General features: G+C 37.6%; 1 protein-coding gene across 1 annotated transcript in view; it reads left to right on the forward strand.

Annotated features, from left to right (window-relative positions):
• Positions 1-2219: 2219 nt before the first annotated feature.
• Positions 2220-14574, forward strand: part of RASA2 (RAS p21 protein activator 2) — a 47506-nt gene continuing 35151 nt past the window's right edge. Inside the window, exons 1-3 of the mRNA XM_009874988.1 lie at positions 2220-2319; positions 9714-9817; positions 10833-10927. Of these exons, the coding sequence (XP_009873290.1) occupies positions 2243-2319; positions 9714-9817; positions 10833-10927 (276 nt within the window). The 5' untranslated portion in view covers positions 2220-2242. The remainder of the gene's footprint in view (positions 2320-9713; positions 9818-10832; positions 10928-14574) is intronic.

Here is a 14574-nt window from a genome sequence, read left to right on the forward strand (position 1 = left end):
TATGTAGAAATATTTAATTTTTAGGCTTCTAAGATACATTGTAACTTCCTTTAAAGTCCACTCTACAGTGCCTTTAGAGTGCCAATTAAGTAATGTTGTATCTTAAATATGTTCTGTAAAAATAGATGGTGAAGCTGCAGTGTATTAGCTAAAAAAATATTATCAGGAACAGCTGACATACAGAGTTCATGCTTATCAATTACAAACTACAGTATCAGAAATTGTCTGGGGATTATTAGCCTCCTTCATTAATTTAGTTTTATATTTTCTATGTTTTATTTAAATAGCTTCTTTTTAAAGGCAATACTTAATCCTTCATGCTTAAGGCTATTTTTGAGTAGTTTCTTTTGGGTGTCTAATGGGGTTAAAAGCTGTTTCTTTTCATGTGTCTCAATCTGTCAAAATGAAGCCGGTTAGCTCAGTGGTTTGAGTGCAGTGCTGACAATGAACCAACACTGAGGTCACGGGTTCGATTCCCGCTCAGTCTCCATGTGTTGCCAGGTCTAGTCGAGAGGTGGTGTCCCTGCCCATGACAGGGAGGTTGGACTAGATGATCTCTAAGGTCCCTTCCAGCCTAGGCCATTCTATGATTCTATGATTCGTAAGTGTGGTGTTTAAAAGAATTGTGTATTTCCTCCTACCTCACACCAAGTTGATGAAGAGCTTGTTGATGTTTCTGAGAGCACGGGTTCTAACTGTGGAATTTGTCTTGTCATGTTTTCTATCAGCGTACTACTCCTGACTTGGAAAATGTCGTGCATGAAGTTCAGTCTCTGTTACTGTCATGTTCTCTGCTAAGATACAATTGTGATAGCCTCTCCAATGCCAAGCATTGCTTACTTAACTTTCAAGACTGTACCAATCTATTTAAGAAAACAAAACAACAACAAAAAAAAGAGGATAGGGAGAGAGAGAGAAAATTAAGTTCTGACAATAAAGCTTAGTCCTTCATGCTTCCTATATGCATTTTTTTTAAAAATGGATATGTGTAACACTTCAAATCTAGTTTCAAGCTGTGGTCTTTTTAAGTGGAAGTGGTATTCGGACATCAGTAATTGAAACTCAACACTTGGAGGTAGTTTTCATTTTATTACTTTTTAATACCTTGTATAAAGTTTAGATTACGTTGATTCCACATTTCATTGTGAGAGGTATTTCTTCTAGCAGGTGAGGATGAATGCTACTATAAAAGGTCATGGTTAAGACCTAATGCAGAATATAATTCTCTTTGGCTGTGCTAAAGATAACAAAATGGAACAGGGACAGTGAGTGCCTACTCGCTGATTCTGAGCCTCTCATGAGAGAGCACCAGCAAAGCTTGTCTGGTTTCTTTTAGCTGTGTAAAAGGTGAAAAGGGAGTGTATTGTCTTCAGAGACCTTCAGGGAGGAAGGAAACATCTGTGGGGGCGGGAAATAACTGTTTAAGCTGAAGGACAGTGTTGCTGTAGATAAATGTAGGTGTCGTCATCATTCAGATTTTGAAAGAGCTTTACAGTTTTATCATTGGGAATTAGTTTTAGCTGTAACTACGTTGAAGTAACCATTTCTAAAAAGTGCTACCTGATGATATTGCAGTGGCCTAGACTCAATACCCACCAAATCTTTGTATTGTTGACAGTCATCCTGTTTCATTAGAAACTTCCTTTTTCTACTTGTTCTTATCTGTGATATATTGTTGGTAAATTACTTTTCCTCCTCCTACTAGACTGGACAGTTAGAAAAAATAAATGGTGCTCACAGCTGAACCTTCGAAAAATATATCAGTTAACTTAAAATCAGCTGCTTATTGTGGAAAATTAAATAAAGATTTGATGGATTAATCAGCTTCCATTTGCCAGAATATTTGCCAAATCATGTCTTGATCTTATGACCTAATGCAATATCACCTCAGGCTGCAAGCTTCTTGGATTTAGCAAGCTTTGCCAGGGTCAAGCCCGAGATGAGACCTCTCAAGGGAAAGTACAGGTCAGGAAGTGGTGTTCATGAATCAGTGTGCTGTCCTCTTTGTGTTGACTCTGCCACATCCAGCTTCACATGGAATATTTCTGTAGTCTACTGGATCTTATGAATTGAAAAGAATTATGGAAATGCATGCTAATTGAATGGAAAAGTAAACTTTGGACACACATTAAAATTGTAAATTTTTTGTGCTTGATATTTTGTGGGGTTTTTCCCCCCTCAATATTTAAAGTCTTTTTTTTTTTTATTTACAGATGATGCCAAACACTTAGTACCCAACAAAATGAGAGACTTTTTCTGTACCATAAACTTGGACCAAGAAGAAGTTTTCCGTACACAGGTAGTTGAAAAATCTTTAAGGTAAGCTTAATTTTTAAGGTGGCCTCAGTTCATAATAAAAATAAGTTATATATAAATGTACATGTGCTTTTGTTTATCCCTCTTTAAAGTGAGAGCTGACTTGTGGCAACTACTCCAGAAATGTTACAGGAATGTGTTAATTGTGGGAGTAGTTGAAAGAAGACCGAATTGAGGCTTGTAAGTAGTACAGTGCTTTTAAAATTAAGCATGCTAAAACATATTAAACTATTGCTTTATTCTGCTGCATTGAGCAGCATGACATTCTTTTTCATGCCACATTGTTTCTAAGGGAAAGAAATCTGCTTGATACTTGGCTCTCCATGTAATTTCCTGCTCCCTGACATGCGGTTGTTCTGTATTGATGGAATTCTGCTTTTTTACAATAAGTCTTTTTAGAATGAAGGAGCTAGAACTTTTCGATTTGTGAGTTTTGTGTGCTGTGGGATGTCCCCCTGAATAGGCTTCATTCTCTCCTAAAATTCTTGTTTTGAAACTGCTCAAGCAACCCAGATGGCCAATTGTATCCTGGGATGCATCGAGAGGAGTGTGGCCATCAGATCTAGAGAGGTGATTCTCCCCCTCTACTCTGCTCTTGTGAGACCCCACCCTGAATACTGCATCCAGTTCTGGCGACCCCACCATAAGAGGGACATAGATCTGTTGGAACAGTTGACTCCAGAGAGTGTTGCAAAGATGATCCAGAGACTGAAGCACCTCTGCTACGAGGATAGACTGAGGGATCTGGGATTGTTCAGCCTGGAGGAGAGAAGACTCAGGGCACAGCTTATAACTGCCTTCCAGTACCTGAAGGGAACCTACAGGAAGGCTGGGGAGGGACTTTTTACAAGAGTGTCCAGTGATAGGACAAGGGGAAGTGGATTTAAACTGAAGGAGAATAGATTGAGACTGGATTTTAGGAAGAAATTCTGCAGTACGAGAGTTGCGAGACTCTGGAATAAATTGTCCAGAGAATTTGTGGCTGCCCCTCCCTGGAGGTGTTCAAGGCCAGGTTGGATGAGGCCTTGAGTAGCCTGATCTAGTTGAGAGGCGTCCCTGCTCATGACAGGGAGGTTGGACTAGATGTTCTCTAAGGTCCTTTCCAACCTAGGCCATTCTATGATTCTATGAAAGCTGTAACCTGTACTCACCCAGAATGACTTGCTCTGGCTTCCAGAGCAGTGCTTAGCTGTAGATTTTGCTACTTAGAGCCTTAAAAGCAATCAAATAAAAAAAATATTACAACATAGCTGCATCAGTGTAAGCACTTTGTCTCAAAGCTCTTTAGTTCACTGATGACCCATACTGAATCATTGTTGCAGCTGCATTGTTCAGAATATCTGAGTGACAGTTTGTTATCTGGAGGAGACATTAAACCTGCTTTGTAAAGGCCAGAAAGCTGATTCCAAACTTTTGAAATTTTTCCTAGTTATAAGATTTTAGTAGTTTTATCATTGGTGTTCGTTCTTTGAGCCACCTCTCTAGATGTTGTCAGGTGAGGAACAGCATACTGTTTATATGGCAAATTTAAATTTGGAATTTTACTTTTTCAAAACATCATTTTGAAGCCTCTTTATGCTTCTGCATAAAAAGCAAAAATAATACATGTGCAGTCAGGAACAAATATTTTGCTCATCCTCCTGATCTGTAACTGCTGTAGTCAGATTGAGAAAAATTTTTGGAATTTAACTGGCTGCAATTGAGATTGATTACCAAAACAAACTAAACTGAGTAATCCTTTAGCAAAAAATGTTAGAGTGTATTGATAAAGCAGAAACTTAAAATTTCCACTTCAGATACATAGTTTGATGGGTAAAAGGGAACACAAAATATCTTCTTTTAAAAAGAAAGACTTTGCTATCTGATTTTTTTGACATGTTAATAGTTGAAACCCTAAAAGTTACTACTGTGCTTAACAACAAGACTCAGTACATTTTGTGTTTATTCAGATTTTTTGGATTCAATTTAAGAACTATTAAATTTATACGATATAAATAGGTATTTATAATATATATACCTGACAATAAAAGAAGTGTCAACGGCGTAGTAAAATGTTTGATAAAATAAATCACCTTAGATCCATATTTTTAAAAAAAACAGTACTGAAATTTAACTGAAATATGATTAAATGAGAAAAATGCTATTAGTACTCTGCACAAGAATGGAACAGAAATCTCACTATAACAGCATAAAAACTTGGAGGGTCTTAAGTTACACAACTTCCGCCTCCTCCAAAATGAGACCTTTCAGGTGATCTGAAAGTAAGCATGGGTGGGTTTCCATACAAACTGATGAAATATAATAAAGTTATCTTCTATTAGCAGTAACCAAAGCTGGATGCTTACACGTGATTACTAGTGTATGTGTGGAGTTATGAAGACTGAGACTTGTTCCAAAACCATCTTGTTGTTTATTACTATGTTAAGCTGTACTAACTGTACTAACCTAGAGGTACTGGAAGGGAAGATGAAAGCTCTGATCTCCTTATTAGTCTGAAAATTTTGTGAAGTGAATTTTATGAAGGTATAGTACAATATAATTTTAGTCATAAATATAACTTTGAATTTAATTGTCTTTTTTCATGTTCTTTGCTTGCTTTTTATTAAGTGCATAATTTAGTCAGAATTTGTCACTGTCTGCAAATTTATACTAGCTATGATCTAAATTATATTCTATGAATATCTGCTTGTTAAATGTCTGTGGAAGTAGTTATCATTAGAACTAAGATGATCTTTGGCTAGAGCGATTGAAAACTAATGAAGAAATATGTTTTTTAATGTGCAAATAGGTTTTGGCTTCCAGTAGCATTGGGACCATTGTTAGAATGCAGATGTGAAGCAAGTGCCTTTTCAAAGTTAGAAAAGTATGAATTAATACTGAAGTGAAAGAAGGATATGTTGACTAATGACTCAAGAAATATTTCCTGACACAGTGTGGGATTTCTGTAGGTTTTGAAATAACATTTGAGTTTTTTCCTCTGGGAAGTTTAAAGGATATCTGTGAGGCTCCTCAGATACCTATGGTCAAATATGAGAAACTGGGGAGGGGTTGTGGCATGTGTGTGTTGCATTTTTTATTTAAACTACATTCAGTTTCTTTTTTTCAAAGTAAACTTTGTGTGAATGCAAGGTTATAAAAAAAAATTATTCTCTTGTTGATTATAACTGTAGCTTTTTTTCAAATGACAGATCTAGGGGCATTGGTCAATTTCCTCCATAAAACTGCCAGTTTAATGTAACAAAGAAGGGAAGAGCAAATGTCTATGTCACACATTTAAATTTAAATTTCTTGTATTACTGTAATCCAGTCTTTCCTGTATGACAGTCTGGTCTTCCTTTGAATTAGCGCCATCTTCTAATTTTGCATCCATCACAGTTTTTAAAGTTCTTGCATCAAAGCCACGAATGAAAGTACTAAACTGACTGAATCCCTGAGGAACAGGTTAAGTAAGTTCACCGTTCTAATTATTCCTCATTGGTGTAGCCTACTGTACCACTTCAGCCAGTTCTGTATGCACCAAAGAATTTCTCTACTAATCCTTTTTATTCTTCACCTTAAATTTTCTCTTTGTACCTAATACTTTGCTAAAGAACAATCAACAGCTGATTCATAAGGCAGTGGTGGTGTTCTTGGTAAGGAAAAACATACCAGCATAAATAAAATAATGCATTACTTTCTATATAGAGTTATACTGTTGAGCTGCTTGTTCTTGCCAATTCTGAGACAATGTAACGTTGAGGTCAAAATAATGATTGTTAGTGGCTGATGGTTCTTTGCAAGGGGAAACTTGGGAAGTTTACTCTCTTTAGCCATAAGATATGGCTGCTAAATAGTTTTTGGAAATCGCTACTTAGTCTCTATCCCAGACTAGTTACCTGATTATAATTGGTTGCATAGTGTTACATAGATCCAGCAAGAATAGGGACTTCACACGTTAGTGATACGCAGAAGTTGATACTGTACATCACAGTCTAGTGTTCTTAGGATAGTATGATTGAACCTGAGGTAGTAGCAGAATTTCCATTGATACCAGTGCCAGCTAGTTCACCCACTGCTCATTCATCCTGCTGTAATATCTCTTTGTACTGTGAACTATTATTTTTTGTAGCTATTAGGGAAGCCATATCATGGAATTGACTCAAAATCAGCCTTTATTTCATCTTTTTTTGTTTGTCTGAGTTATTGTGTCAATATAATTAAAATGAGTAGCCAAGGTCATAAGGAAGTTGAGGGTGCTTAGGACTGTATTGCTGCTAAAGGTAACGCTCCTGAATTTATACCTTCAATGGTGGTACTGACAAGAAGAACCCAGCTTTTCAAGTTAAAGCTGAATTTGTTGGCTTTGAAAATTAAAAAAGAAAAAAAAAGTGGGGAGCTGAAAAACTACAAGCAAATTTTTCAGCTGAGAAGCAAGCAAAGTCTAATATTGATTTGTCTGCTTTGAAACCTTTTATAAAAGGTCTGTGTTTGAAGAAAAGGAGCGTTTTTACTTGTGAAACACTTCATAATTAATTCTTGGAATTAAAACTTTCGTTTCTGAAAACAGATTCTAGAAATTTGGAATGGCATTTTTTTCACCTGTGGTGTTTTTTCCCATTTTTTTAGTTAGTTACCAGTTTTCTCTTGTTTTTCACTTATTTAATGAACTATTAGTCCTTAAGCATTTGGTAGTTTTTCTGTAATTATTTTAGAGGGAATAGAGTAGGGATGATATCCTATTCTTCCTGCTATCCTTTTGGGCAGGTAATAATATGAACTGATTGTTCCAAACATAAGCATATTTGTGTTAGTTCAATGAAGTATTGTAGCAATAAGGTGTTAGAACGGTACTTTATTGGGAAACAAAAAAGCTCTCAAGACTTTGTTTCTGGATTTGGTATGACTGTGATTACAGTTCTCTCTAGAAAGGAAACAGGCTAAAATTATTTTCATGAAGCTGCACACCTTTCATTGGTGATGCTACTACATGGTAATTGAAAGTATTTTAAGTCTGAGAATCTAGTAGTACAAAAATATCAATTTTTGTGTCTTTCTTTTTTGTATGTGGATGCACTTGATTTTCAGAATTCACAACTTGCAATGGAACATTGTGATTTTGTTCAGTCTTTTGAAATACAAAGTTCTGACTACGGACTACCATTGCATTAATAAGTACTCATTAAATCTAATGAAGTACCATTAAATCTAATGAAGTATAAATTCCTTCAGTCAAGATAGCAACACATTGTGTGACGTGTCTGATACAGAGGAACCTAGAGTCTTTTTACATGGAAGGCTCTGCAAATGGCAGTTGAGTGAACTGTAAATATTATATTGGACTTCATTGGATGGAGAAATGGGGTGACCATTTCAATATGCAGGAGAATGTGTGTATTATGGGATTAACATTTCTCTTTTTCGTTGTAGGTCTTATAGTTGCTAATGCTTAATGCTTCTTTTTACAGGTCTGAATCTTTAAGCATCAAATTTGACAGAAAAGTTAGAGCTACACAAATGTTTATTAGTGAAGTAATTAATAAATTATGTTTTAATGTAATTTAATCATGTACTGAATGAGGAAGAGAAACATAAAACTTGTGTCTCAAAGTCACGTGGGGTGGATGGAGAACCGACTAGAATAATTTCAAGACAGAAAAATAGAATTTGAATTGCAGAGGAGACAACACTTCATATGTGCTCGGATTTTTTTATTTGTTTGAACATAAACATCATAATGAAGTTTGAACTTGTAGTATTATTGTATGTTCTTGTAATGAATTGGCTGTGGATGACTTTGATAGATATGTATAGTGATAAAGGCCAAGATCTAGGACCACAGTATAGAATTGCTGAATATTTTGGGATGGAAGGTACCTTTAAAGGTCATCTAGTCCAACTTCCATGCACTGAGCAGGGACATCTTTAACTAGGTAAGGTTTCTCAGAGCCTTGTCCAACCTGACCTTGAATGTTTCCAAGGATGGGGCTTCTACCATCTCTCTGGGCAACCAGTTTCGGTGTTTCAACACCCTCACTTAGAAAAAATTCTTCATTGATAAAGATATTAAAAAGCATTGGTCCTGGTACAGACCTGAGGGACAGTACATGTCACCAGTCTCCATGTGGACATTGAACCATTCACCACTACCCTCTGGATGTGAGCTTCCAACCAGTTCCTCATCCACCAAACAGTGCATCCATCAAATCTGATGGAAGGATGTCATGGGGAACTGTGTCAAAGGCCTTACAGAAATCCAGATAGATGACATCTGCAGCTCTTCCCTTGTCCATTGATGTCCACTTGTCCACTCTGTCATAGAAGGCCACTAGGTTGGTTAGGCAGGTGCCCTTGGTGAAGCCATGTCTTCCATGTGCCTTAGCATAGCTTCTAGAACCATCTGTTCCATGATCTTGCCAAACATAGAGTTGAGGCTGACAGTTTGGTTTCCAGGGTCCTCCTTTCTACACTTTTTAAAAAGGGGTGTAATGTTTCCCTTTTGCCAGTCACCAGGGACTTCACTTAACTGCCATGACTTTAAAAATATCTTGGCAGCTATATCAACCAATTCCCTTAGGACTCTGGGATGCATCTTTGGTGGTCACAAACCTGACCTTCTCTGTAGTGAGAGGGACTTTGCTACGCCAGTCCCTGTCTTATGGTCCATCCACTCAAGAGGTGCGGGAAGAGAATTTGCCAGTGAAGACTGAGGCAAAAAGGTTGTTGAGTACCTGCCTCAGTCTTCTCGTCATCTGTTTACCAGCTTGCCAGTCTTACTCATCAGGGAGAATATGCTTTCTTGGAACTTCCTTTTCTGATTGACATACCTGTAGAAGCCTTTCTTACTTTGCATCCCTTGCCAAATCCAGCTCCAGCTGCACTTTGGCATCCCTGACCCCATCCCTACACAACTGGGCAGTGTCCCTATGCTCTTCCCAGGATATGTGTCCCTACTGCCACTGCCCGTGCATTTCCTTCTTACCCTTTGGTTTGACCAGCAGGTCTTGACTCAGCCATGCTGGTGTCTTGCCTTCCTTGTCTGGTTCCTTACACCCAGGGATCGAGAGCTCTGGCTATGGAAAGTGTCCTTAAAGATCTGCCGGACTGGTTCTGCTCCCTTGTCCCTGAGGGCACTTTCCATGGGGATCTTCTGGACTGACTCCTTGGAGAACTAGAAGTTTGCTTTCCTAAAATCCAAGGTCCTGGCTTTACTCTTTACCTGACCCGTATCCCTCGGAACTGTGAACACCGACTCATGATCACTGCAGCCCAGGCTGCCTGCGTTCTTGATGTCACCAAGTAGCTCACTTGCATTGGTGACATCAGGTCCAGTAAAATGTAAAAGTATAGCATTTTAATGTTTGTCTTCTGTAAACTACATAAAGTGTTTTTCTATTTTAACTTTAAGTCTTTCTTTTCAGCCCTTATTTTGGGGAAGAGTTTTACTTTGAGATTCCAAGAACGTTCCAGTGGTTGTCCTTCTACATTTATGATAAAAGTGTTTTACAAAAAGACCTCCGTATAGGTAAGTTCTGGGGTACTGTCTGCTGTCATCTTGCAAAACATTTGGTTGTTCTGATTATCATTATCTGTACTATTAAGGATGCAATTATTAAAGTGTTACATTTTTTTGAAACACAGTGTATAGTGCACTTAACCTAGATGTTATATTAAGATTTGAGAAGCAGGATCTTGTTTCCTTGCTTTATTCAGTTATACTAAAATATGTTTATTTTTTAGGCTAGTAGGACATTTTATAGTACATTTTTAAATTACGTTTTTCTCCTGTTTCATTGAAATATTTTAATAATTAGTGTTACATGTAGGTTTTTAAAGAATGAATTGTGGAATAATTGCAGAATAACTGCAATTGTGGAATAATTCTTAAAGCTATTTCAAGATATTTATATTTGTATTTTCTCTGTCAGTGCAGTCTTTAACTTAGTGCCTTACAAGTTGCTGCAAAATGCTTCATGTAGCTTAGGTGAAAAATCACAGGAGGTGGGGATTTTTGGTTTTGTTTTTTGCTCGCTGCTCTGTTGCAGCTGCTTTTTGGATATAGTTGCTATGAAGCTCTAACACTGTACTGTGGAAGAAGGTTTCACATTACTTAAATTGAGGAAGGAGATTATTTGCACCAGGATAATTTGGTGTAATAGCTTTCCAAATAGCAATCAGAAAGCCAGTCATCTATATTCAATTTCCTATTTAAACATTCTTCAGCATCGTTACTCTTCTCTCAAATCTTTACTACCTTATTTGCAGCCACAATTGTGTTCTTTATTTTGCCTAATCTTATTATTAGTGATATCCAAGATAACATTGTAATAACTTGTTTTGGCTTTATATAAATTATTTTTCTGCTTTACTTATGCTTCATGTGGCTTGGTTCCATAAGCTTTTCATATGCTATCATAAGCCAAAAAACACCTCAAAACAAAGAGTTTAAACAGAAATCAAACTTCAAATTTATTTAAATATTTCTACTTTTCAGATGAAAGTGATATTTATGTTTATCTCTCATTGCCTCCCTCCCCCAGGAAAGGTGTCAATCAAAAAAGAGGATTTATGCAACTACACAGGAAAAGAGAACTGGTTTATGCTTCATGCTGTTGATTCTAACTCAGAAGTTCAGGTAACTGTTATGACTTTTTTTAAATTAAATATAGGTAAGTGCATGTAGTGGTAGAAGTTTATAGTGAACTGTGGGAGAGGTTATCATCTGTCTAATTCTTGTGAGATGGTTGTGTTTTTCAGCTTGATTAGAGAATGATGCACGTTCTACATTTCTAAGTTGGATGTTTGGGAAATGTCCTAACATTGATGGCTAGTATCTTTGCAGAAGCCATGTTCTTGAGACAAGTGCATGATTTGGGAAACTACTGAATCTTTTTTTTTTTTAGTTAGTTTTGATGTTTTCTGAAATGGTGTCTGCTTAGGTGACAGGAAATGGTTAAAGTCTCCAAAACTTGGAGATACTGGTGCTATGCAAGATTGTTGGTTGGACATAGGCAAAAATAGCAGAGGAAAAGTGCACGAATGTTTATAAAGCTTAGGTAACAGTTTAGGGGAGGAAAAAACTTTTCAGATATGCTATTCTCCTTATGGCACCAGACATGTAGTTCAAATCTTTCCTCTAGTTCTGTCTGAGTATTTTCCAGAATTTATCATGGGTGTAAGACAATAGAATGGCTTGGAATTGTAGTGTTCCTTAGCTATATCCAGGACATATTGCAGTTTTTGTGGTTGGGATTTCGATGTTCTTTTTTTTTCCTTAAATCTTTGTTTGCTTCAAGTAAACTGTACTTTCTGTGCACCAGTGTTCTGTCTGGAGTAATGAGCAGCCTATATATCAGGTACATTAGTGGTGGAGGTGCATGTTAAATATTATGGTACACAGCTTGTAGATGTACAAAATCCATACCGTGTTGTCAGTGCTTTGGCACTGGCTGTCTAGTGACAAGCATATCTTGGATATTTACTTTTTTTCTTAACAGTTCATCAGTTCTTACAGTCTATGTGGAAAATTGTCAACCATACCTTGACAGGACAAGTGAAGTATCACTGGAAGACATTTGAGTTTGTTACTGACTTTGACAGCTTCCAGAAGGCTTAAAAGTGTATTAAATGTAACATTTCGTCTTTCGTGGCATTCCCGAGAGTTAAACTTGCTGATTCCTAGCTGGATTGAGGAGGTGGAGAAATAAACAGACCAGTCATTATCTGAAACTGCCTTAAAATAAATTTAGAACTTCTCTAGGGTCACAATCCACTCAATACAGAAGCTGTAGACCAGTTATTTTCTATTCCGGTTTCACAGTTCTGTACTTACAGGTAATCTGAAGCGAAGGTAATTAAAAGTTGAGCAAAGTAAAAGCGTGTTGTGGAAGTGTGTATGGAAGGAGAGTGGCCTCTTCCCAGACATTGAAAGTGTGTAAAAATTGAATTTTTAAAAAGCATCTGCTCTGTGTTTTTGTGCTCATGTGTTATTGTGTCATGTGTTTGTGTTTTGCTTTGTTTTGTTTTTTTTTTTGTTTGTAGATGATCACAATATTATAAATGAATATTCGTCTTGTTTTCTTAAAGCTTTTTCCTTTGTCCACCATCTAATGTGTACGTTTGGAAAAATGGAGGTGGAGCCTTAAGACAGATTGTAGATTCCTAGTGGATCAGATCTCTAACCCTAGGGAAAAAACAAACATCTGGGTAAAGTAAACCTCATGGGGTTATCAGAGTTAAACTAGTACTGTGGAACTGCTGTCCATTACATAGTGCTGGGATCTCAGTGTGATAGATAGTAAAATATAGTACACTTCAGGAGTGTGGTATGTGTTTGCACTAATTTAGAATGGGAAAGCTGGGGAAAAAAGGCAATAGAAGCTGACAGAACCTGTATCTACTATGTAAAAATATTTTTGCAATAAGCACAAAGAATTAACAACTTAAGCAGTACTAAATGTGTTAATATTGTATATTTTGTGAAATATTCCTGAACCCCCTTTTTACTTTCCATATGCCACAAGGACATCAGTTTACCAAGGATCCTTCTAAGTAGGTTATTTAGTGCCTTTGGTTTTCGTGGTGTTTTTGTTTTTTTTAATTTACTGGTGGTGTTTTGTTTTTATTAAAGTTCTCTAGCTTTTGTCTTAGAATTTTTTTTCTTCTGCATGCATGTTGGCATAGTATGTATGGCATAAAAATGATCTTTCCTATTAAAAATTCATTAGCTCAGTTGTGATATTTGTTCCACTGAATTGGGAGAAACTGGGATTACTCTACTGTAATCTAGAGTTTCTGATGTTGAGGAAGGAACTAGAAAATAACAGTTACCATTTCTAACTAACTCTGTTTAATCCCCACCATTACCCTCAGTAACTTTCCCAAGCATGGAGTACCCTTCAGAAGAGAGAGTGAATTCCCTCCTCTTTAATTTAAAGGAGAGAAGGTTTTATGACGGAAACTAATGCTGTCAGAAGTTACTGTGGTACACCTGAAACAGTAGTGTGATTCTGTATATGGAATGTGGGCACAGTATGTGAGTGTCTATTGATGTAAATATTTAAAATAAAATTGCCAGCCCAATTTCCACTTGCAAGCCTTAGAAAACTACAAAACTTGTATTTTTGGTAGATAACTGCTAATATTTTATAATTTGGAAATTATCAAAATATCAAAACGGTGATGAGAAAAAAATTGTAAAATACAGCACTAAAACGCAATTCTAAAACTAAACGGTGTAACAAAATTGTCTAGCTCCATCCTCCCTGCACCCACCCTTTAGACATTTGTAGACATTGATAAGGTCTCCTCCCAGTCTTTTCTCCAGGCTAAACAGTCCCAGTTCTCTCAACCTTTACTCGTAAGAGAGATGCTCCAGATCCCGAGTCATCTTTGTTGCCCTCCGCTGGGCTCTCTCCAGCAGTTCCCTGTCCCTCTTGAACTCAGGAGCCCAGAACTGGACACAGTATTCCAGATGTGGCCTCACCAGGGCAGAATAGAGGGGCAGGATGACCCCTCTTGACCTACTGGCCACACTCATCTTAATGCAGGCCAGGATATCACTGGCCTTCTTGGCAAGAAGGGCACATTGCTGGCTCATGGTTAACTTACTGTCTACCAGGACTCCATGCTCCTTCTCCTCAGGGCTACCTTCCAGCAGGTCTATTCCTAGTCTATACTAATGTATGGAGTGGTTCCTCCTCAGGTACAGGACCCTGCATTCGCTTTTGTTGAACCTCATTCAGTTCCTCTCTGCCCAACTCTCCGGCCTGTCCAGGTCACACTGGATGACAGCACAGCCCTCTGGTGTGTCAGTCACACCTCTCAGTTTTGTATCATCAGCAAACTTTCTGAGAATATGCTCTGTCCCCTGGTCTAGGTCACTGATGAATATGTTGAATAAGATCTGACCCAGTACTGGCCCCTGGGGAACACTGCTGGTTAAAGGCCTCCAACTCGACCCCACACCATTGATCACGACCCTCTGAGCTCTGTCAGTCAGTCAGCTCTCCATCCACCTCACTGTCCACTCATCTAACCCACACTCCCTGAATTTCCTAATGAGGATGTTATGGGAGACAGTGTCAAAAGCCTTGCTGAAGTCAAGGTAAATGACATCCACTGCTCTGCCCTCGTCTAACCAGCCAGTTATGGCATCATAGAAAGCTGTCAGGTTGGTCAAGCGTGATTTGCCCTTGGTGAATCCATGTTGACCTCTCCCAGTAACTTTCTTCCACATGTTTTGTCATGAAATCCAGGACAATTTGTTCCAGCACCTTTTCA

The sequence above is a fragment of the Apaloderma vittatum genome, unplaced genomic scaffold (genome assembly GCF_000703405.1).
Source record: "Apaloderma vittatum isolate BGI_N311 unplaced genomic scaffold, ASM70340v1 scaffold898, whole genome shotgun sequence".
Lineage (NCBI taxonomy): Eukaryota > Metazoa > Chordata > Aves > Trogoniformes > Trogonidae > Apaloderma > Apaloderma vittatum.